This window comes from Lissotriton vulgaris, chromosome 1_1 (genome assembly GCF_964263255.1).
Source record: "Lissotriton vulgaris chromosome 1_1, aLisVul1.2, whole genome shotgun sequence".
Taxonomy (NCBI): domain Eukaryota; kingdom Metazoa; phylum Chordata; class Amphibia; order Caudata; family Salamandridae; genus Lissotriton; species Lissotriton vulgaris.
Genome location: NC_141685.1, coordinates 881,692,325 through 881,716,762, shown reverse-complemented (window position 1 = coordinate 881,716,762; position 24,438 = coordinate 881,692,325). Strand labels below are relative to the sequence as shown.

The following is a 24,438-nucleotide window of genomic DNA, read 5'->3' as shown; positions in this document are numbered from 1 at the left end:
GGACCGAGCGGGGTGACACGCGGGTGTAGTTGGCAGCTAAGGATGCAAGGGCGCTTCTCTTGGAGGGGTGCGGGCTCGCACCGGACAGAGTCGGCCGTGAAGGAATGTTCCCTCTGTTTTATGCCTCATCCCCATGCCAGTCGCTGCTGTAATGCCAGTTTTCCTTGTGGTTTTATCTTGGCTAGCCTTGGTACAGCCTCTGAATGTGCGGTAAAAGCAGCTCAACAGGTGCTTGCTGGCACTATCCGGCTTTCAGGCAGTTTATTGGGGCTTCTGCCTGTTTTCTGGCAACTCGCGAGTCGCGGCCAACCACTCTTGCTGACCTTTCACCCGGGAAGGACAGGTCGAACCGGTTCCTGTCACTAGGAGGCGCAGCCAGGCCAGAGTCCTATGATGGTCGCTATTTATTTACTCTTTAGGTAACGCTTTGGCTCTGGGAGAAGGAGTCGGAGCGCTTTACATATTCGAGGAACACCGAACGTCATTACTTATTAAACAAACCCAGAGGTTGTGCAATGCGGAGCTTTCATGGTGTAGTTTATACAGTAGGTAAGGCTCATTTACACAGCAAGACTCCCGAGCCTCCTTCTGCAGAAATGCCCATCTATCTGTCTATACCTCTGGAAACCTGCATCGAGGTGCTGCTGGAGACTAAACCCACTTCTAGGCGCTAGCGATATCGAATCCACGTTTATGATTTAAGGGAGCCCAAACGAAGACGTGCAGGTTCTAGTGGCGCGAAGTCCCGCGGCTAGGAGAACAGGATGTTGAGGCTTATCTGGCCCAAATCGTTTTCTGCTCTGACGCCTTGGTTTGTGCCGGAACCATACTTCTCGTGCAATAAAGAGCCAACCACAAGCCTGTTATAGCAACAAAAGGCTCCTTTATTAGGACAGGCTGCAGTTATTAACATTCATTTATTTATATATGCAAACAAAATAATCGTTATCACTAGTACATAATATATCCTTAGACTTGGAGGTGTAACCTTACGGCTAGAGCGGTCGACCTCGAAACTGGGGAACCGGGCTCGAGTCTCGGCAAGAAGCTCAACATCCTGTGATTCTGGGCAAATCACTTAATCTCCCCCCGCCTAACAAAAATGAATGTGTCCTTCTGTAAAGAAACTGGTGCTCGTATCAATCAATCAATCATAGTACTTGTAGAGCGCGCTACATACCAGTGAGGGTCTCAAGGCGCTGAGGGGAGGGGGTGCTGCTACTGCAAGAAGAGCCAGGTCTTGAGGAGTCTTCTGAAGGAGAGTAGGTCTTGGGTCTGCCGTATGTGGGTAGGAAGGGTGTTCCAGGTCTTGGCGGCGAGGTAGGAGAAGGATCTGTCGCCGGAGGTCGTTCGTTGGATGCGGGGGACCCCGGCGAGGGCGAAGCTGGCGGGTGGGGGTGTCGAAGCTAAGTCTGTTGTTCAGGTAGGCTGGTCCGGCGTTTTCGAGTGCTTTGTGCGAGTGGGTGAGGAGCTTGAAGGTGATCCTCTTGTAGACAGGGAGCCAGGGTAGGTCTCTCAGGTGGGGGGTGATGTGGCTGCGGCGGGGGACGTTGACGATCAGTCGGGCGGAGGCATTTTGGATGCGTTGTAGTCCACGTAGGTGTTTAGCTGGGATTCCTGCGTAGAGTGTGTTGCTGTAGTTCAGGATGCTGCTGACGAGGGCCTGTGTCACCGTTCTTCTTGTTTCGTTCAGTATCCACTTGTAGATCCTGCGGAGCATGCAGAGAGTGTTGTAGCAGGAGGAGGAGACAGCGTTGACCTGTTTAGACATGGAGCGGGAGGAGTCGAAGATGAATCCTAGGTTGCGTGCCTGGTCGGTGGGTGTTGGTACTTCTCCCAGTGTGGTTGGTCACCAGGAGCCGTCCCAGGCTGAAGGGGGTGGGTCCGAGGATGAGTACCTCCGTCTTGTCCGAGTTCAGCTTCAGACAGCTGCTCCTCATCCAGTCGGCGACTGCCTTCATTCCCTCATGGAGGTTGTTTTTGGCGGTGTGTGGGTCCTTGGTGAGGGAGAGGATGAGCTGGGTGTCATCTGCGTAAGAGATGATGTTGAGGTCGTGATTGCGGGCCACTTGTGTGAGGGAGGTCATGTAGATGTTGAACAGTATCGGACTGAGGTGTGAGCCCTGGGGGACGCCGCAGATTATTTTGGTGGCTTCGGATTGGAAGGGTGGGAGGCGGACGCTTTAGGTTCTGCCGGAGAGCAAGGGCGTGGTCCAGTCAAGGGCCTTCTCTTGGATTCCGGCTTCTAAGAGGTGTGTCTTTAGAGTGCGTTGGCAGACCGTGTCGAAGGCGGCCGACAGGTCCAAGAGGATGAGGGCTGATGTTTCGCTGTTGTCTAGTTGGCGCCTGATGTCATATGTGGCGGCGATGAGGGCTGTCTCGGTGCTGTGGTCTTTGGGCACAAATCGCCAGTGATAGTGACCAGGCACCAAGGATCTGTGGGGATAGGACTGGAATTTCTCCACCTTGTCCCCAGCCGCGGCCTTAGGCATGTAAGCTGTGCACCTGCACAGGGCAGCCAAACCCCAGGGGCTGCCACGCAAATATATATATCCTTAATATTATAATCCTCTGAGGATGGATACATATGTGCGTGGCGGCCCCTGGCAGGGATTTGGCGGCCTTCGGCTCTGTTCCACTTTCAAACACTCTGAAACCCCCCCGCGCCCCCACCCCTACCCGGACCCGCTCTTCCGAGCACCTCTACCAACGCTCCCTGCCCAGGGCCGCCATGAGCCTAGAGCCGCCCCTGCTTGTCCCGACAGATTTCAGTAAATGTTGCACATTTCCTGTTTTTCAGAGAGCCGACTAAACACAGAGGAAGGCAAGTTTTTACATATTCTAATACAGAATTAGCAACCCCTAGCAAAAAGTAACGTATTTAACATTAGCATTAATTTAATTAGCCCCTAATGTCTCATCGTCTGTAGTTTCTATGTTTCTGAGCACTGACATTTAAGCTAGTCTGCTGCTTGATTGATGCAAAAGTATAGTCCTTCTTCTATCTTCATTTAATCTCTTGGTTTCAAACTTTAGTCACCTGACTATAATATATATATATATATATATATATTATATATGCACTGGTGCATCCTGGGAACTGGAGTCCGTTGATTTGCTCGGACTGGCTATTTCTTTCACCTGAGGATTGTACATGCTGTGGGCGGAGCGGACATTTGCACCTATCAGTGTGCGGTATGGTGCATTCAAAGGCCGAGCGTCAGGACTTCCTTTTTTCACCCACCGCAGGCGCTGACGAAGGCCAACCCGGCCGAAATGCATTCGCCATTCAATTGAATAAAACGGTGCTGCACCTTTATCCCCGCTGAGGCTCCTGCTTCTTTCTTTCAAGAAGACGCTTGCTTTATTTATATATATATATATATATATATATATATATATATATATATATATATCTGCAGTAATAAATCAATGCCCAGCCAAATTTTATTTTAATGAGTTTTACACAACGCAGAGCTACTCAGAGTGTGTCCCGGCACTAACAGATATAACAACACCTACAGTGTGTGGCCTATGCAGATTGTTGAAAGAGCCATGTCTTTAAGTGAGGAGATCGAAGGTAGTATGTAACCCCAAAGGGAGTTTTTAGGTCTCGGCTAGCATGGCTGCGCACATGCGTAGCTCGCTCGGTGAGATTTAATGATTTTGAGTAACTTCGGTAAAGGGCTTTAAGCCCCGCCCCTCTTTTCCATTGGCTGTGGCCAGCCATTGGAAAAGAGCTTTTTATGTCGTGTACTTTTGGCTTTTTCTGACGGCCCACTTGGGCGGGCTTGCCTGCTTTACTGTGCGTCACAAAAGGTCTCTTATCTTTATGGGGCCATGTGTTTCAAACACATGGCCCCATAAAGACAAGAGATCGGCTGCAGCGCGGTCCATGTGGTTGAACGGGTTTTGATGATCTACGCTCCAATGACTGTGAAATAAGTGTAGGCTTTCTTTGCAAAGCTCTGAGCTGCGATCGGCTAAGGGTGGATAGTTGTGTGATAACAATGAAACCTGGGACGTATGTGGACTGGCTCTGTAAACCTAGCACCTCGAAGCGCTGTATCTTCAGCGAAGAATCGTAGCAAAGGGGAGTTTTGTGGGTTTTTTATCTACGAAAAGATGATGGTCTCTCTTGTGCAGAGTGTAAACATGGCGCTCTACCATCTTTTATTGCCGGGGTCCCTGACTGCAAAGCCTCTACCTGTCTCCCTTCAGAGTCTGTATAGGGGCATTGGGGGGGGGTTTGGCAAGTTAGGTTTTACTTGACACACTTGGGTATATTTGTATTTGAGGCAGGGCTCTTTGCGTGAGCCAGACACTGACCGCCTGGGAGAGCGAGTTCTGGAGTTCAGTTTCATTTTCATATCTTAGCGCCTGGGTAATCGTTGATTGCTTTAAAGCACTTGTTGAACTAGGGATGGGGAGAGGAAACAGACAGAGCCCTTGTAGTTATTCTGGGTATGATGCTTGAAGGAAGAGGTAGGTCTTAAGCTGTTTACACACAAATTATCTAAGATTTGCGTTGAGACCGAGGGGCAAAGGAGAGCGCCTTATCCAGGGAGGGCCAGAGAGTGCAGAGACCGCCCCAAACCGCTTATCTTGACGGAAGCAGAGTGAGATGGTTGTGGGAGGTACATTCACTGCATCACCTGACGGGCAGCCTGCCTGCAGTATGATGAGCTTCTTGGAGGCGGCGGGCGTGTGGTTCTGACGGAGTTTGAATAAAGAGCAGTTAATGGTACCTTCTGAAGGAGGGGGGGGGGGGGGGAGGTGGGATGGCCGGGTTACGTGGAGGGGGCCAGTCAGTGGGACAAGGGGTTCCTGTCACCTATATAACTAGGGGCCAAGTCGAGGATCTATCTTCAAGGGCGAACTGCCTCAATCGATCATTGATAGTTTACAGGTGGGGGTCTTCGGCTGGTGTTGGTTTTACTCGCTGGTCTATTTGTGCGCCTCCCTGCCCCGGTGGAGCGCCTCCGAACTACATGTTGGAAGGGAGCGATGCCTTGCTAGACGTTCCTCTATCAGTCTATCTGGTTCAGGAGTAGTACGCCCCCAGGGGCATAGCTTCCATTGGTGCACCAGGTGCAGTGACGCGAGGGCTCAGAGACCTGAGGGGCCAACTGAGCACTGTTTATTACTGCTTTTCACAATTTAAACAGTGGCTAGCGGTTCCATTTCCAGCCTTGCCCTAGGGCCCATGACACACTAACTTCCTAAAAATGGCGGAGAGAGAGGGTGTCAGTGTGTGTGAGCTGTACAGATCATAAACACTTACAAGCTAGGTGATCCTTACCTAGTCACCAGTTTTAATCTGCCAGTGTGAGAACAGTTAGTTTTAAGTAGATGTACTAAGAAGCTGCCAAACAGTAAACTTGCTGCCTGTAGGCTTGGTGTCAGAAATGCTTCCTGAACAAAGCATTCAGTGTTCCTCAAACATTGTGGTTCACATGTTCACTTTTGGTATGCCCGGGGAGATTAAGGGCCAGATGTATCAAAGGGTTTCACCCATTCTGTGCCTATGGGAAAATGTGTTCATACATATGGCCCTATGTAATTTGCCCAGAATCACAGGCTGTTGAGCTGATGCTGAGGCTCGAACTCTGGCCGTCAGGCCACATCTTCCCTCCTTCCCTGGTAGTATCCATTACTGTATTCAATCAACCGTAAAAACTGCAGCAGTGGTTAGCTGTGTCAGATGAATGAGTAATATCCGTGATTTTGTTGCGAATAATAAGATTTTTAGATATGGAATTGTAAATCTGATATTAACAAGGTCGGTGGAGGGGTACTATATTCGTTGTTGAGCATTTCTACATCTACTCCCCAAAACGATCAGCTTTGGCAATTCCGGACTTTGATTAGGCAAGAAAATATAAAATAAAGTGTTAAATAAAGAGCTCTCTCTTCGCAGCAAAGTTGTTTTAAATTCTAGGGAACGGAGCCGCATAAAATTGGCTTTACCTTAATTGTTATCGATTTGACCACATATGTATACTAAAGCCTTATGTATTCATGAAATAATGTAATCTGTAAGAGAAAGTGCACTTAAAGTGACAAATGAAGTGCACATGTTTGTAATCAACAGACAGCAAGTCATCCCAGGGCACCAGTCGCACACATCACTTGCAACCAAACAAAATATCTGTCTGTAAAGATTCAGGGCGGTCTCAATACGGCGCTATTTTAGATATCTGTTCGCATTTCGTTTGTGTTTTAATGACGTGTCTACAAAAAGCTTGTCACTTGATCACGTCAACATTATTTGTTTCGTCACTTGCTATTTTACTTTTCAAATTAATGTTTATACATGTTGTTGCCCGCCCTCCCTCCTAGCAGCCTGCCAAACTGTTTGATAGTAAAACAAGCATTGAAAATGCAAGAGGTCTCGCCTTTTATTAAGTTAAAGCTATTTGCTTTGCTAATGGTATGGTATAAAAAAGTAAAGCAAATGGCTTTAACTTAATAAAAGATTAGACCTATTGCATTTTTAATGCTTGTTTTCCATGTAACCGGACGAAGATAGGCGAAGGATCTACTGCCTGTTCTGAGCCGATGGATTTTCAGGAACTCTACCCAGATGTTCTGAAGAAGAATGTAGGGTTCTGGGAGGACGTAGTCCTGAATCCTCTCCCTCAGATAGCTGGCTCCTGAGCCGTGCAGAGCTTTGTGTACCAAGACCATGGATTTAAACAAGATCCTTTTTTTTATTATTGGAAGCCAATGGAGGGTCTTCCTATGAGAGGATGTGTGTTCTCAGGGGAAAATTGAGAAGCATCCGGGCTGCTAAGTTCTGTACCACCTAAAGTCTGCCAAAGAGGTACCCTGGGAGACCTAGGTAGAGAGCATTTCCGTAATCCAATTATGAAGTAATTAATGCGTGGATTACAGTTTTTTGGAATAGTCTATGTAAATGACAACACCTTTTTTATTTTGTTTTAAAAACCAAAACATAAATAAAAGGCATTGTCATTTACAATGCCAATAGCTGAAACTCTTGTAAATGCGAGACATATTGCATTGCAAATGCTTGTTTTTTCAACGTCCCTACTGCAAAAGTATTTGTAGATTTGAAGGGAAACTAATGAGGCAGCAAAACATAGCCATACCACTAAATGCCGCCAGATGCTGGAGCTGCTGTCTCTCCTCATACATTGTATGATATGTGGTTTACGCTCCTAGGTCACGTGATAGGAGAGGGCTAATCACATCCCTTGATTCACGTCTCTAAATCTTTCCTTTATCTGCAGGTCTCACCTGGACGAACCCGCAGCCCGGCCGGTGATGGAGAAGAGGCGCAAAGCAGCACTGGGGATTTCGAGGATAAATTCGCCTTTGAACAGCTTGCCAAGGACGTGACGAGCCCCTTGGAGTCCACCCACCTGAACGGGTACAGACAGAGGGAACAGTAGGGGGCTATCACTGGCGTCACGAGGCCTCGCACTTCAAAAGAGTCTCACATATTGTATATACTGCATTACACACTTAAATGGAGTCCCTCTTCTTAGACACCAATGCCTGGCTTAAAGGAGTTTCATATTCTATACCGCTGCCTCATACACATCACTAGAGGTTTATTCATGCCCCATTTGTGGCCATATATGTTAAGTTTGCCTTTTCCTTTCTGCCCACAGAAGTTTCCAGGCTGTTTGGCCCGAAACATTTGAACTTCCCACTATCCACGAGGACCAGTTTGAGGACTATGGCGAAGTCGAGAGCCCCAGCCTTCATAGGCGCAGCCCCGCTCGGTGAGGAGTCGACGGGATGGGTGTATTTCTGGCGGGGGTCGGGAGGGATGGGCACTGGGAGGAGGGTGGGCACCTGGCTGTGCAATGACCTGTATTTAAAAAAAATTAGGCAAATAATCTAAAGTCAGTATTTTCCCTTAATCTTTGCATACTTTAAACAGTGCATATAAGACGTCGTCATTTTAAAAGGATTTTGGGAACTTTAATGATCCCTGACTGATAATTAAATTAACATAAACAAAAAAAAACCATGGCAAAAATGAATACTGAGGAATGGGTTCTGTTCAAGTATCGTTTCTGGTCCTTTGCAGAATCTTAAAATGTGAACAAATGGCTGACATCTTTCTCTGGGAAAGGTGGCATTCCTAATTGGGCGGGAGAGTCAAGTACTGCCCTTACAGTGACACCTGCTGATCAGTGCTGGGAGTGCTGCTGAAATAACAGAAAAAGGAGAAAGGAAAGGCAAGTGATTGCTCTTAGCAGAGACGCCTGCTGGTATAGGAGCCCGGTTCATCAGATTGTTGGTGGGGCCTAAAGTGGCCATCTGGTACCAGGCAGTGTATAGGAGATTACCACTAACCTCGATGCCAGGCAAGTCAAAGGGGGGGTTATAAAAGGGGCTGGACGGCGCAACAGTACAAAGCATACTTGTCGGGTGCTAAGTGTGTGCCTTCATGCAGAATCGAAATGCCCTGTGCCACGAAAAGTCCTAGTTTGGTCCCCGGAATATGGACCACAAGGTGGTCCTCCATTGCGTGTTCCTGGCTCCCCCTGCAACATCATCAGCTGATCGGACGGATGACATACATGTGTGACTGCGACTGGCATTGGTGACCTGAAGTCACAACATCACCAAGTCACGTTGCTGGTGCACTGGAGGGGGGTGCGGGGGAGACATTTTAGGGTACGGGAAAAGTGACTACTTGCCCAGGACCCCCACCTCTGTAGGTGTCTCTCGATACATGTTCAGAGTAGTCCTGTGATTTTCACAATTCCATAAAGATGCCTGCTGTGATGGAGATGTATTTGTGATTACGAATATCCAGCAACTTCTAATGCAATGTCCATGTTTTTTATTTTTATTTTGTGTATTACTCCACTAAACATTTACCAATTTGCACTTGCGGTGTCATTTAAAAGTGGGAGGAACAGCCTATTTAGACACTGAACTCTCTACTTAAAATATTGTTGTCGCAGGCAAGAAATATAGATTTAAATGCAAAAAAGAATAGCTTAAAAATGTGCTCAAGTTTCCTTTTGGTGTTGACTGGCAGGCAGCAGTCAGTTTGAGATTTTGGCTGATTGTGCATGTCCCTGGTTCTGAAAGTTTAACTTGAAATTACATTCTATTTAGCATCAATGTGCCTTGAATGAACCGAAATGTATTATAAATGTAAAGTTTTTCCAAACAGGACTCCCGAAACATGTCTCTTTCGGTGCCTTAAAATGGCACTGGGAACTGGATTGGTGGCACAGGTCTGTCACTCTTCTGATTGGTTGCATATTTGAGCTGTGATTCTCCTTGGATGGCACGTTTTGTCACTCTGTCACTTCCAACTTCTTTCCAGCAGGCAACGCACTGTCCACTAGCAATGGTGAGAGGAAAGGGGAGCAGGGGGAGGAAGATGATGAACAGGAGAAATGGGAGGACAAAGAAGATCAGCAGGAGAAGTGGGAGGAGGAGGAGGAAAACAGGAGAGGAACAAAAGCTTGCAGCAGGGGCGTTGCACACAGAACAAAGTGAAGGAATAACTTGTTTTGGCTTTAGCCATAATCAGAATGAGATCCCATGGAATGAAAAAATAATAAATCAAACATCAACTACAAACCGGAGTGGGAGGAAGATGTAAAAAAAAAAAAGAACACTGGTACATTAATACAGTGAGCTGTCTTTGTGTAGGAGTAAAGAACGTACTGAGAAGCTTGACTGTGCAACTAGACTGCACGCGCACAGGGCAGCACATCATCGCTGGACTTTAGGTGCACCATTTGCTCATCCCTTGTCCTTCACCAACCACATGCCGCTATGAGCGACAGTGACAACACCATGGACAAGGGCCGAAGCAGCACTCCGTGACAAGAAGCTAAGCGAATCGGCGGACTCCGCCCCAAAGGTACCACCCAACAAGTGGAGACTCAGTTCCCAAAGCACCCATCCACCAGGTAGGCAGAGCAGCAGGAAACCCCCTACCTCCACTCAGCTGGCTTTCCGACCCACCAACAGCAGTGCCAAGATGGCATATATGGCTGGACACGAAAGGGTATTTTAAGACTCCGAAAGAAATCCGCAGTGGTGTAAAAAGTTCCCTGCAGCTGCACTGCGCAAATGAAGAAATATTCAAACCGTACTAAACCTTGACCAACACAGGGAGCAAAGACGATGACATCACTGTGGCAACAAGGCAGGCCTGAGCCAACCCACAATAGAACCCGGTCTATGAGTAGTTCAAACTACGACAAGCGAAAATGCATGAAAACCAATCCATCAACCGGTTCTGTGCACAACTGCACAATCGGGTCAGCATCCTCACGATTAGACTACAGACACCAGGGATGTAAGAACCCTGAAAACACATTGACAGTGAGAAGCTTCCTCAGGATGACCATCTACTCTGGGAGGTTCCTTCCCTAACGTAGGCACACTGATAGTCACTCAGACCCAACAGAACGGAATACCGCTATACGTGTTGAGGATCAAAGTAAAAAAGCATAGAAAACCTTCAAATCACATGTGGAAAATCGAGACCTGGAAAGTCAATAAACAATGATGGCTCTTTGGTGGGTGGTGGAACAACTCTGCTTGACACTGAATGCCCTTTTTAGGTCTCGGCCTGAGTAGGCTGCACTTGCGCAGTCTCGCCGGCGAGATCTTATGTTTTTTCAGAGTGGGGCTTATTAAAGGGAGTCAAGATCATAATACTCTTGCATATAAAGGAATATATATATATTTATATATATATATATATATAGTACATATTGCACAACAGAGCCACCAGGGTATTTTGAAGGCTAATGCCCCTTTATTGGAAAAGTTGTGGTACTCAGAAATGGACTGACAGCTAAAAATACCAATGCCAATAGCGAAGGAAGAAGCCTGCATTGCTCCTTGGCTCATCTTCAGTGCAGATTTCAGTTTTTTTCTTGATTGAAGGCAACTGCACTTGGTTATTGATCCCCACTCCAAATATTCAGCTATGTTTATTGTGACCACGACTGCCTATAAGCAGGCAACAGAAACAATATTTGTGGCATATGGCGACTGTAAATAATCAAACATAGACAATGGACCCTGTCGGAACCCCTTTCAGAGGGCCATGGGGCCGAACTGTGGAGGTTGAGGCCTCTTTACTCCTGATGTCCTAGGGCGTGACCTATTACTTGATCCTGAACAACTGGATCAAGTACGCCTTCTGTACTTGACTCTCAGGATAGTGCAGTTCCAGCAGTCTACGGCTCAATCCGGGAGAGGTCGTAACACGCACTGGCAGGCGCAAACTAACTGGAGTTCCTGAGTGCTCAGGTAAGTTGACTGCACTTTGCAGGTGCTGAGTCTCACTCGCGGTCATGCTCCCGAAGCGACTGGGGGCTCTCTGTGGCTCCTCCTGCAGGGTAAATGTCCAGTGCGTTCTCCCATGGGTGTTGGCTGCGAGGATCCTGTCTTGGGTCCCACGCCTATATGATGGTGCGCAGGTGTTTCTACGGTGCCCTCGCTTCTCTGGTGGGGGGTGGCAGAGCAGGTCACAATTTTTGGTGCTCCCGGTGACCCTCTGGCTTACAGATCACTGTATTTCAGAGTGCACAGGCTCCTTCGTGATTGGCATGGTGAAGTTCTTCTTGGTGGCCCCTTCTGGCATATCGGGTTGCTGCCCTCTACCGCAGAAGGCCACTGCCCTTACCGCATTGCAGTCTTTTTAGGTCAAGCTTAAGCATACGACCTCTTGTATACTTTAGTATACTTCTCTTGTGAGCTTAAGGCCATCGCCCTGCTTTTGATTAGTTTGTTTCAGTGTCCGTTTAAAATCCTTGCTTGCTCGTGGTCAGTCTGGCATCTTTGTCCCTCCTTTTCTTTTTCGTTTCTCCCAGGATCAGGGACTTACTATAGTATCATTACACTTTGTCGTGTTTATCTGTTCTTTTGGGCATTTTTTTTTCTTGGTTTCCTGTTCGTGTTTGCCTCTGAGCATTCTTGTTCTGAGCCTAGCTTTGCTACAACGCTGTTTCTATAAACCGCTGTAAATCATGCTGTTATCTCAGTCACATTTACTTTTACCACGCCCTTGCCTCACTTGTGTTTAATTTTTATTCCCCCCTCAGCCGACTGCTGTGCTCGGTTCTGCTCCCAGTGCCCCTGGCCCCACCCTCCAAACCTTCTTGGCCTTAGTCACTTCCTTGCAGTCTGCCTGCTATGCTGAAGGTCACCACGCCCTCTGTGGATTTTTTTGTTAAACTTTCCATCCTTGCCAAACTATAAATCGTACAGTAACCCCAATAATGCAATGGACGTTATTTACTGGAAGGCAATAGAGTACATTCTTCAGACCCCCAACTGATTTCGCGACCAGCGATTTGCCGGTGAAAGAATAAAATAAGAAACCATCGCCGTATTTTATTTTATGTTCCTTTGTTTACAAAATGCCCGGCAATGTTTTCCAAGTAGCACTCCAGACGTACTTCTCTATGCCATGCATCCCTGCTTCACGTGTAACAGTAGAGGCGTAAACCTGTATGCGTTGCCACCCCTTCCCTACTTGCATATTCAGTTTTCACAAATGCACTGCGAAATGTGAGTTTAAAAATACAAGCAGATTCTCTTACTATTTTCATTTAACATCATGTTTGTGCCTTTGCTAAAAGTACAGGCTTATTTTTTTAACCTTTTACATTACACTTGCATCATGTTTTAGTTTGATCTACTGCACAGATTTACAGCAATTCAGTGAATGTCCCTAAACAAAATCCATATGCAGTTCAGGAGAGCGATGGTAATCTTTACAGCTATGCCTCTCCTTTCACAACACAGCTATAAGCTATTCATCCCTCTTCCGTCACCCCTCCCTCCTGCTGGTAGCGTGTTTCACTTCTAGGGGTGGGTGGAATTTGCATAGTCGTGCTACGCAAAGCTCAGTGAAATGGTAAAAGATCTCCGCGAGCAAGCGGAATTGCTTGTTTGCGAGCTTTTTTCCTGTTAACGACCTATCCCTCTCATTCCTCCTCTGTATCCTCTGCAGCTCTTACCCCTATCTATTCACAATGCCACATAATTCCACTTCACAAATACACTGCACACAATTCCACAACTAACAAGTGCAATACAACCCACATAAATCCACACCACATACATCCTGTGCGCTCCAAACAAAAACACATGGGTAAAAGACATTATCATTTATAACACAGATAGCTCTAATTCTTGCGAAAGCGTGACCTATTATATTGCAAATGTTTGTTTATCATGGCAACCTGTCCTGGCATATGGAGTTGCCGACTATGCAGAGCTCTGGCCTGATCGATGCAGTACAGCACACGGCTCAAGCCATGGCGGTCCTCTCTTGGCATACAGCGTTAGTTGAATCTATCTTGCACACAGTCCATGCCCCAATCAGTGCAGCAGCTGTTTTCACACCCCTCGCAAAGGGAATCCACTCAACAGGGCTCCCCACTGGACTATGCTTCTTCCAATGATCTGCTCTCCCTCAGAGGGCACACTGGTCTTAGCAGGCGCTGGTGCTCAAGGGACCAGGTAGGTGGTCTTTGTCTCCCTTGGTGGTGGGTCCTCACCCAGCAGGGAGACTAGCAGGCCTTGGCCCCAGTCCTGGTAACGGGCACAAGTCTTGCAGAGCTTCCACTCCTCACACAGCCCGTAAGGCTGCTTGGCAGATGACAATTTTTCTTTTTGGGTGGGGGGGGGGGGGGGGTGTTTGGATGGGTTCTCAAACTTCTCTTCTTATAGTCCATTTCCAGACACCAAATGTGAGTTAGGGTCTGAACCTCTTGAAATTCTAGCCGCTTAACCGCGGCGCAAATTCCGCGGCGGTTTGACTGAGTCAGTGGGGCCGCGTCGGATAACGGACATGCGCAGCACTACTGAGGTAGTTCTCGCGACGGTCGTTGGCCGATGCGCGCATCAAAGGGCTTGTGTTGGGTTCTGCTTCTGTGGAAGTGTTCAAACCTCCACTCTACTTTCCTCTTGAAAGCATTCCGATACGGTCTAGGGGTACATTGATGCAAGCAGGGTGGGAATTAAGGGACTGGTGGGTGTATGTGGAGTGAAGGATGTACATGATGTGCACTGTGAGCCATGCTGTCATTCATCCCTCTTTTCTACCCCTCCCCAACCCTTCTCAATCCAAATGACTGACTAACATATCCACCACTAAAATGATTTTCTTGTTTCACCATACTAATTCGACACTAATCCTGAGGGGTTCCAGAGTAGCGTGCTACTTGTGCTTCAAAACCCCATCTGGGGTAGTAAGCACTATATAAATACAAACCTCTTTCCCTTCACTATCCCGCCACCTACCCTTCTCTACCCAAATAACTGAATAACATATCCACTACTCAAATCACTTCATATTTTACTATACTAATTTTCAACACTAATCCTTTATGGGTTCCAGAGTGGCATGCTACTCGCCAGAAAAGCGCTTCAACATCCATCAGGGGTAACAAGTGCTATATGAATGCAAACCTTTCTTCTCCTTTTATCCCTCCGGTATCCTTCTCACTCCAAATAACTGACTAATATCCACCACTAAAATTACTTTCATATTTCACCATATTAATTCACCACCAATCCTTTATGGGCTTCCTGAATAGCGTGCTTCAACACCCCATCAGGGGTAACAAGCGCTATATAAATACAAACTTTTTCTCCTCCTCTATTCTTCTGCTATCATTCAAAATTCAAATAACTGACTAACCTATCCACCACTTAAAATGTACTTGCATGTTTCACTATACTAATTCAACACTAATCCTCTATGGGTCCCGGAGTAGCGTGCTACTTGCCAAAAAAGCGCTTTGACGCCACGTCGGGGGTAGAAAGCGCTATATAAATGCAATTACAATACAATACAATTCCAACTTGCCCTTTAAATTATGCCTCATGTCTCTTAAAGAGGCTCTGATACAGCCTAGAACATTATTGTAAAATCTATCCCTATACCACACCCCGGGGTAAGCCTTCTCTGGTCACTATTGCTACCTTTGGCAAGCCAAGTATGCAAAGGCAGTAATTTGGGGATGAAATTAAATTTTAGGCCCCATAATCCTCCTTATTCCTTCGGTCTCTCATCTGGAAACCTTAGTAATGCTTAGAAACTGGCTCTGTAAAGGAAGCAAGTGCAATAAAAACTCTGGCACCGAGCACTCCACTTTATGGAGACGAACTAGAAGTGTTGTTGATAGAAGGAGCGTATTGGCGGGTTCCTCTTAACTGTGCTTTGTAGTGTCCGTTTACATACTTCCTTTATTGCATTTGATTATACCAATGTGCAGTTTTGGATACTTGTGTGAAAAGTCCTCTGAATAGGCCCTTGCACTGTTTTCAGCTGATCCTATTAAAATCTGTCATAATGTTTTGTGGAGATGGGAATTAGAAATAACACTATATATATATATATATATATGTTTCCTTGGTGAAGATTAGTCTTTTTCAGCACTTGCGTTGATCTTCAGTACTGAATTAAAAGCATAGAAGTGTGTGCCAGATATATGAGCCAATGCTATTTACATTAAAGTATGCTGCTTCTTTCAAGACCTGTGTAAAAACAGGATTGTTAAAAAGATGTGTGCCAACAAAGGTTCATTCATGAATTGACATTTCACAATTGCCGTGCACCAGTGGTGCTGGAACAATTTTCAGAGTGGGGGTGATGCCATTAATGTTTCATGACCTCCCGCTGGGACACTCTAGGGAGTAGCTGTGCTTGATATACATTCATTCATTCATTCATTCGTTCACTGTGCTTTGTTATAGCTAGGATTGCTGAAGTAACAACTCTTAGAGGGAAAGCAGAGTACTGGTCTAACAGAGACACCTGCTGGCCTGGGCTGGAAGTTCTGCTGACATAACACAGCCCCTGGAAGGGAGCTAAATATACCAATATTACTTTTACAGTAACACCTGCTATTCCTTACTCTAACTGTCTTGGAATTAACCAAAAGATGACCCTCTTTCATTCCATTTCAGTGGCCTTGAAAGTTGGCGGAGCACCTGCGATCTCTCTGGCTTGGATGGTGAGGGGTCCTGCTCTTCCTGCAGCGAGACCAGTGAGAAGGTAAGATTGATCTGACTTCCATTGCTTTCCTACCTTTTAGGGTAAGCTGCCAGACAGTTTTTGTAGTCTAGAACTGTTCAGTGATATCCTGGTATGTGTATAGTGTTAAAATAGACTCTCCTCCATTCCTCTTAGGAGTGAATTTTTTAAATGTCGGATGAAGACATCAAAGGGATTTTAATTCCCAGAGTGGTCTCAGCTGTGGAGTTTAAATCATCAGTCTTCAGACACCAGGTTGGTGTCGGAAGAGGGATTTTTGAATGGCCAGCCTCTGGACACTGGTATTGTGCTAATGGGCGGATTTGAAACCAATTGCCTCCTGACAACAGGATAGTGTCCTATAAAGAGATATTAAATCACATATTATAAAAGCCTCAGAAATTCGAAAGCAAATTTCCCCAAAAACTATCTGAGCTTGTTAAACTTCAATCCGATAGCTTACCCAACTCTTCCTCAGCTGGATACAGTCCACTACCAAATCATGAAGTATTTGCCTCCTTCTACATTGCGAAGACCGAAAACATGAGAACTGACTTACAGATGGCATTGGAGCAACGTCCTCTCTTCCCTTTCCCCTTCCCGGGCTATTGTGCCCTCATGTCTGCAGGGGCACTGCCTCAAAAACGCCTCATGGAACTCTTTCAAAACCTTTGAGGAACATGCCATTGTAAAATTTCTAGTAGACTTGAAACCCTCAAACCACTTCAATGACCCACTGCCCCCAAACCTATGCAATGAGATCAAAACGTAGATACTCCCCCTTTAGACTAAGATTGTTATTGACGCTCAACTCCAAGGCACAATCCCTGATTGCCTAAAGTCTGGGCAGGTTACCCCTGTCCTTAAAAAAAAAAAACACCGGCAGATCACATTGACCTAACAGCTCTGTAACCACATTGAACAATTCCATCTTCTTGACAAATTCCTATCCGGCTACCGCTAGAGGCATAGCACCAAAACTGTCCTCAAACGCACAGTTGAAAATGCTCTAAAAATATTGAATCAGGAAGAATCTTGCTGACTAATCCTCCTGGGCCTATCTTCAGCATTTGATACGGTTAACCAAGCCTACCTACTAGAGTTATTGGAACATAACATGGGACTTTCAGGATCCGCCCTAAATTGGCTCATCTAGTTTCTCCAAAACAGAACTCAAAAAGTCATGGTTAATCAATCCCTGTCTGTGACTGCTCCAGTCACATTAAGGGTCCCACAGGGTTTCTCCCTTTCACCCACCCTCTTTAACTTGTACATGGAGCCTCTAATGGAAATTCTGAGTTCTTCCGACATCCACTATCCCATGTATGCGAGATGACATCCAATTATACCTGAAAATGTCCTCCCCTAAAGACCTCAAAGCCCTCAATCTAACTCTACGAAAAAAGAAAAAAAATTGGCTGTCATGCAACCACCTCAAATTAACACTCTCTCAAAACCTGAATTCCTCCTAATCATCCCACCCAAACAGTCATCCATCATTAATGAATGAATGGATGCAGCATCTAGCACCATTTAACTGCTTACCACAAGTTACTGATCCAACAAGATCATTGGGATTAACGCTCAACAAGAACCGTAACATGCAGCTGCACATTAGTGCTGCCACTAAAGGAGCAAACCTCCAAATGAACATCTTAAGGAAATTAAAACCCTTCCTTCCCCGCAATGACTTCAAGTCTGCTGCCTAAACCCTAGTGAATCCCAGGTTGTACTATGGAAGTGCTACCTTCTATGGCTTGCCCAGATCCAAAACCACTCTATTAAGGGCCTCATTCAACTCTCCTGTCACAGGATAATCACAGGATCAAAAAGAAATAACCAAATCACTCCCGATTTTAAATCACTCAATTGGCTCCCCTACGAAGCAAAACTTCAACTGAAAATTGCTTGCATGACCCCCAAGACTCTATACTTCCAACACCCCTAGCTACCTTGCTCAGAAGCTTGAACTTTCAGGAGACTCCAGATCCTCGAATCTCCAGCACCTTACTAATTTGGAGCTCCTTCGTCCCTGAAATCAAAAAGAATCTTTTAATAACATCTGTCAAGAAAGAAGTCAACCTACTATTTATGAACACATTTCTGCCCTAGACCCTAGAAACTCCTCTCTCTGAGTATTTCATGATTCTTCAACATCACTCATGACTACTGCTCGTCTGTTATCTATTGTCTTTTTTCTCTATCTGTCGAAACATTGAGCTGACACCGCCCTCATTGGGGGAATTGCCTTATCCTGTACTGTTCTTGATTATGACATTATTGGTTCTATATGTCTCTGCTCCTTGAGCATTTGTAGAGCTCTCTGATACTCACGAGGATACTGTCCGTGCTATATAAAGCTTTCGAAATAAAATACATTTATTCTTCAAACTCCAGTATAGTGTCTGTGGTGCCTTGTAACCCAGTTGACCTCCGAATACCCACAGGAACTGGTAGCTCCAGATGAGTTGATTGCTATCTCAGTGGGTCGGAATGGCTCTTCTGGATCATGTCCGATCCTTTCCATTAGCCCTCTGTCTGAAAAGTGGGGATTTGAAAGGGAAAGTTGTGGTAAAGGCGGGAGTGAGTGTCGTGAAGTACTTACGAGTTGTACTGTTTGCAGCTCAGCTTCATGGAAGATCGTCTGTCTGACATGGAAATCGAGAGTTTGAAGCAGGAAGAAACTGCACGGAGGCAGAGGAACATCAGCAAGAGACTTGTAAAGAGGTGAGAATAAAAAATAAAAAAACGTTCTGTCCTGTGATGTGCAGACACTCAGCATTAGGGTTCAGAGCTGTGATTAATTTTTAGGGATGTGGATTCACTGCATTTGTTGGTGATAGAGAAGATCCTTGCCTCTAAGACAAGCAGGCACACTGGGATTGCATGCTGGGATAGTTGCACAGTGACAATGTTCTCTGTTATTTTTCTATGTACATAGGGGCGCTGACAGAACCTGGATGAGGCCTTTCCCCTCTGTATCCCTTTGCTCCCCCCACCACTATTATACCCCTCTCTCAGGATCACTAACCCGTTTAACAGACCCCCCAGGATTTTGCGGCATGGATTAGCAAATTTAGCGGCACAAATATGGAAATTTAGCGGCATTTTTGCGGCACTTTATTTTACTCATAATCCTTCATTTTCAGCCTGAAATTAATGGAAGCTGTTTTAGCAAAGTATTCCACTTTGAAATAGGCATGTTTAAATTGTCTGCAGCTCTACTGAAGCACAGCTCCAGTCCTAACCTTGTGGGAGGGAGCTGCATTTATCCCTGGGATGTTCTAGTGTCATGTATGCACCACAGCTGCCTAGTGATCCAAGAGGCTGGACACCTTTTCCTTAGGCACCCTCTTTTGCCAATTGAGGGTGCCACTGGTGCCCTGCAACAATGGTTGCAATATAATATTTCTTTTTTTAAATTTGCTGTAAAGATATTGGTAACAGATGACAAATGTGACAGTAAATCTGTTCTAGGTTACTCAATTGGTTACATAGAGGCTGCATTTTAAAATATCTTACAGAGTTCAGATATCTGTTGTAGAGACCATTGTGTGCCCTGCCATTTCGAGGGGACAGAGAAAAACGTAATTACGATACTAACCAGGTACTACACATGTTTTAATAAAACAATGTTCAGGGCTTAAGTAACAGTTCTCTGGGTGCTGGTGAGGGTTGAAGGTCCTCTGTGGCCTCCTCCTGGTGTAGAAGCAGGTAAACCTCTGACCCTGTCTCGTACGCAGTCCTTGGATGAAGGGAAACTCTCTAAAACTAAATTCAGATAAAATAGAGGTGGTGTACGGGCCATTTGGTATTTCAGAGCCGTCCAAATTATTCCTGACTGCTTAGTGCGATAATAAGGCAAACAAAGGCATCGTTTCTATGGTAAAAAGGAATACAGAGGATTTCACATACACATGTTTTAGGTGCCCGCTCCTGCCCTTCCAGTACCTCCAGACAGGATCAAATGGCTGCTTTATTTCTCGGAGAAGCATGCTAGTGAAAGCAGCCGCGTTTTATTGGACACTGCACGAGGCAAACCTGGATTTTAAAACCACAATCAGTGCTGAAAGGAGAATTGTGTCAAGGTGAGCATGCACATATTGACAAAAAGCTATGAAACCAATGCACGTCTGATCTTGCACATCATAGCTTATTAAATTAGGCATCATTGCGTTATGACGCACTCTTTTCGAATGTAGCACTTGTTCTGCTAAACCTTGTAGAGTGGCCCAATTACCTTTATGTTCCCAAATACATGTTGCTACATCATTTTGTGACATATAATAGGACGCACCTCTGTCGTCCCCCCCCCCCCCCCCCCCCCCCCCACCTATTTCGCCTGCTCCCCCACAGGATGCTCAGGCTATCCGAAATCTCGCTTTTCCGGCATCTACCGTATATTCACCTGGGGGGGGGGGGTTACTTCTAGGAGTGAAGTCGCCCCCCTCTTCCCCACGAGGGCGACGTGCAGGAATAGACACGTGGGGGCCGACATTCCAGCAGGTAAGGCAAGTTCGAGTTCTGCTAAAAAGAGACCTTCCTTAGCTCCTGAAAGATTAGAAGACATATCTCTGATACAGAAGCATGTACTTCTCAGCCGCTAGAGCAGAGCTGAGCCACTAGAGCAGAGCTGTACAGTCAACACAGACCTAAAAGGAACCTCCTTCCAAGAGCTGACCGACCGTCCAAATTTCGCGGGCAGTTTTGTAAAAATCACGGCATTTTTTCAAAACTGCCGATTTCGTGATTTTTAAAATAGCCATTTTGTGGCTTCCCTTTATGCCCCTTCTGTAACACTATCCCTTTGTGTGCCTCCTGTTCCTTTGCATCTCTCCTATCACAAAATGTCTCCACAATCCTTTTGTCTCCCGTCCCTATTTTTGTCTCCCGTCCCTATTTTTGTCTCCCGTCCCTAATTTTGTCTCCCCCCCCCCCCCCCTAATTTTGTCTCCCCCCATCCCTGCATGCCTTCCCCATACCTTTTGGGTTCTCCTCCACGTACTATTTCAGTCCCTCATTTGGTTGTTCCACTATCACTTCTGCTTTATAATTAAGCAGTTCCCTTCACACCTGCTGACAAATAGCATCTCATCAGTTCTTGTGATCTCATTCATATTGCAGCCACTCTCCTCGCTCGCCACTGGCACCCGGTTCAGGAGAGATCACGGTTCAAAACATTGTGCCTTGCCCACAAATTTTCTCATGGTTATGCTCCATCATAACTCAAGTGAGTCCTTCACCCATACCAATCTGATAGGAGCTTAAGATCATCCTCTACAAGTCTACTTTTGGTTCGTGCGCACAAATTAAAAAAGAACAAGCATTGGTAAAGCCAATGGTTCTGGCCTTGATATGCTGGCGGAATCGTTATTTCTTTTTATTGAAAGCCTATACCACAAAAAGGGAAACTCACCATCTGTAAGTGGATCCCACAAACTTCAATTAAAAAATTATAAAGAATATGGGGTTTTCTAGTATATAAATCCATCTTCATTTTTAATGCACATCACAGGAAAATGTTTCTTATGGTAAAGAAGAAAAAGTACTTCTAGCTTTGAATTATTGGATCCTGAAGACCTAATTTAAACGCACATGGATGAGAAAAAAGTTAAAAAAAATATAGAAAATGCAAAGAAAACAGTACTGACAGAGTAAAGTACTAGCCGCAACCCTAATGCCGAGGTACACTTGTTTAAGTTAGTATGCACATGATCATGCAAAATGCTGCCACTTGCAGTGCAAGAGAGCCAATGGCTGCAGGGGGTTGACCCATTTCCCCATGCTGTGGTGGGAAGAAGCAGAATGTGAATTGTATTTGTGCAGACCTCTAAATGAAGGGACTGACCCAAGGCCCCTGCAAATATGTACATAAATGTATGCATTTTTATGTATGAATTGTTACTTCTGCTAGAAAGCACTGCATGAAATGAGATTGTCATGTGGGATACCTCATGTATCACACCTATGGACTAGTTGATTATTGTCAACACACGCACACAATATTTGTTTTGTTTGTGCAGCTTTTTTCTTGTTACCCCTTGATCTGGTCCTCTGATGCAGCATTCTGAAGTATGTAACATCTCACAAAAATCATACATAAATAAAAATAAACAAGTATGCTGCTTTGTGCTTTAATAACATGTAGATGCTGAACTTACAGGCTACCAGCAACTGCTGCAAAACAGTGGAAGAATAGGCTTGGTCTATTTTAATACAGAGACAAAAAAATCAGTGATGAACTAGATTTCACCCGGCATGTATCTGTGCTTCCATGTTTAAATTGATCTAGATATATGTACACAGCTGCATACATATTTATATAAACACACATAAATATACATGTGAAGGTGTATTTTCAATTTCCTTTTCCAACAACCAGGAAAGAGATACTTCATATAAGCAGCAAAGTAAAACTAAGTGCTTGTGTCGCTTTTTTACAGCACTTCCAGTGCAAACTGCTTTTTGGCAAACTTTGGCACTATGAGATGTAGAACACTGTCATTTGTGCCTATACTCGTATATACACAAAGATTTAATTGCCAAGTCAAGTTGTTACACAGAATAGCTCACTAATACAGACAGTTCTTCTACCTGCTTTGTTAGAATAAAAACTCCATTGCATTTTTGTTAGAAACTAGCATTGCCCCTTTACAGTTCTTAAATTCAAAACAGCTGACACAAGTTAAGATGGCCTGCACAAATTTAAATAAGGCTAACAGCAATTGCAGTTCGGCAGCCCTACATTACCACAGCTCTTTTAAGTTAAAAAAGAGACATTTAGTGATATATTCAGTATGCAGTGATTTCAAAGGACAGGGATACTATAGGTTCCCCCAGGGGACATCGTTTATGTCAAATACTTCCTAAAACCTCCACTAGCGATAACAGTGTGGCTAATTTTAAGGGGTATGTCCTATAAATCATATCTTTCTCACACCAATATTCTTAAAATGTAAAATTATAGAATGTGCGTGCTTTACAAGGCATGCTCGGTTGTGCGAAGCTACCTTACACCATGCTTTGCTCTCATCACTGCTTCTACACATTCTATTTAAAGGCAACATCAGGTAAAGAAAGGGTAAACGGAGTAATCTCTAGTAAGAAGGGCTAAGGATATCTTTATAAAGATTTGATAAATACAAAGAAAACATTTTTAAGTTGACCATTGGCCACTTGCATGTGCTATACATGCGCAAAAGGTAACACGTGGATCTGCATAGCTCTACATCGAGATAATGCCATTCTGTTTCCTGAGTGTTGTCTCAGCCATACTATGATGTGTTGGAACATGTAACAAGACTTATGCTGCTGGTCCCTCTTGCCATCTGCTCTTACTGTGCAGGAAAATTTGCTCTCTTTTAATCACTCACTTTTAGAACAGAGCCTTAACAACCCTGACCGCAGAAAATTTCAGTAGAGATTACTTTACCTGACGGTACCCTTGGAATCCCTAGTCACAAGGCCTTTTTTTTTCCATTGCTTTCAACTAAACAGAATGTATGGTGCACTTATTTCTTGTAAAATGCAACTTTGGTTTCAATTTTTGCATACAGTTTTGCTGAAGGTGTCAAAGTTGGGACACACTTTGTCCTCCTGCAAGGGCATAGGGTAAAGGCAAAAAATCCAGATATGAAAGCATACTACTTGCATCGTTATTCTGACCTCTCCTAGTACCCAGCATGGGTTAGAGTAACTTCAAGACAAAGCAAAGCACAAGGGTATTTAGGTTGCATTTCTACAAGACTCACTTAAATACTAGAGGTTGAGCTAGTTATAAGAAATTCAATCACAGGTTCAAGTATACACTGTTGACTGTAATGCCCATTATTACACCTCGTCAAAAGAAAGTTGCGGTAAAGAAAGAACAAAGGCTTAACAATCTTACCCTCACCACACACTATTTAAAGACCAATGTTGATATCTCAGAAAAATGCAACTAAAGCCATTTACAACAAAGAGTGTCATGAGCTGAGGTATACTCCACAACAGTGTCATCACCAAGGCAACAGAAATATGGGCAAGAAAGGTACAAGGATGACCTCTTTTAGTGAAGCCAAAAACGCAACATCTTGTGGGTAACAATACAACAGTAAGAGCACAACTAGCATTGGCAAAGCCAATAGGTCTCAGCAATCCAAGAGCTATAGGCGTTAGCAATGTTAATGCATTTGTGTATATTAATAAAAACCGCCCCAGAGCCATACACAAATACATTTTACATTGCCTACTCCTATAGCTCTAGGATTGCCAAGACCTATTGGCTTTTGCAACGCTTGTTATCCTTACTTCCCCAAAGTTCAACACGAAACACATGGTTTTAGAGAATCCATTTAATAATCTGCCCTCATTGTCTCTAGACCTCGCTAATCGAGTGATTTCCACCAATTTCGACCAGCAAAGTGAGAATGCCGTCAGTCATC

At 45.0% G+C, this 24,438-nt stretch overlaps 1 protein-coding gene across 1 annotated transcript in view; it reads left to right on the top strand.

Annotated features, from left to right (window-relative positions):
• Positions 1 to 24,438, top strand: part of LOC147748087 (rab11 family-interacting protein 4A-like) — a 46,042-nt gene that overhangs the window by 503 nt on the left and 21,101 nt on the right. The window contains exons 2-5 of the mRNA XM_086958531.1: positions 7,257 to 7,396; positions 7,641 to 7,754; positions 15,949 to 16,036; positions 18,639 to 18,742. Of these exons, the coding sequence (XP_086814657.1) occupies positions 7,257 to 7,396; positions 7,641 to 7,754; positions 15,949 to 16,036; positions 18,639 to 18,742 (446 nt within the window). The remainder of the gene's footprint in view (positions 1 to 7,256; positions 7,397 to 7,640; positions 7,755 to 15,948; positions 16,037 to 18,638; positions 18,743 to 24,438) is intronic.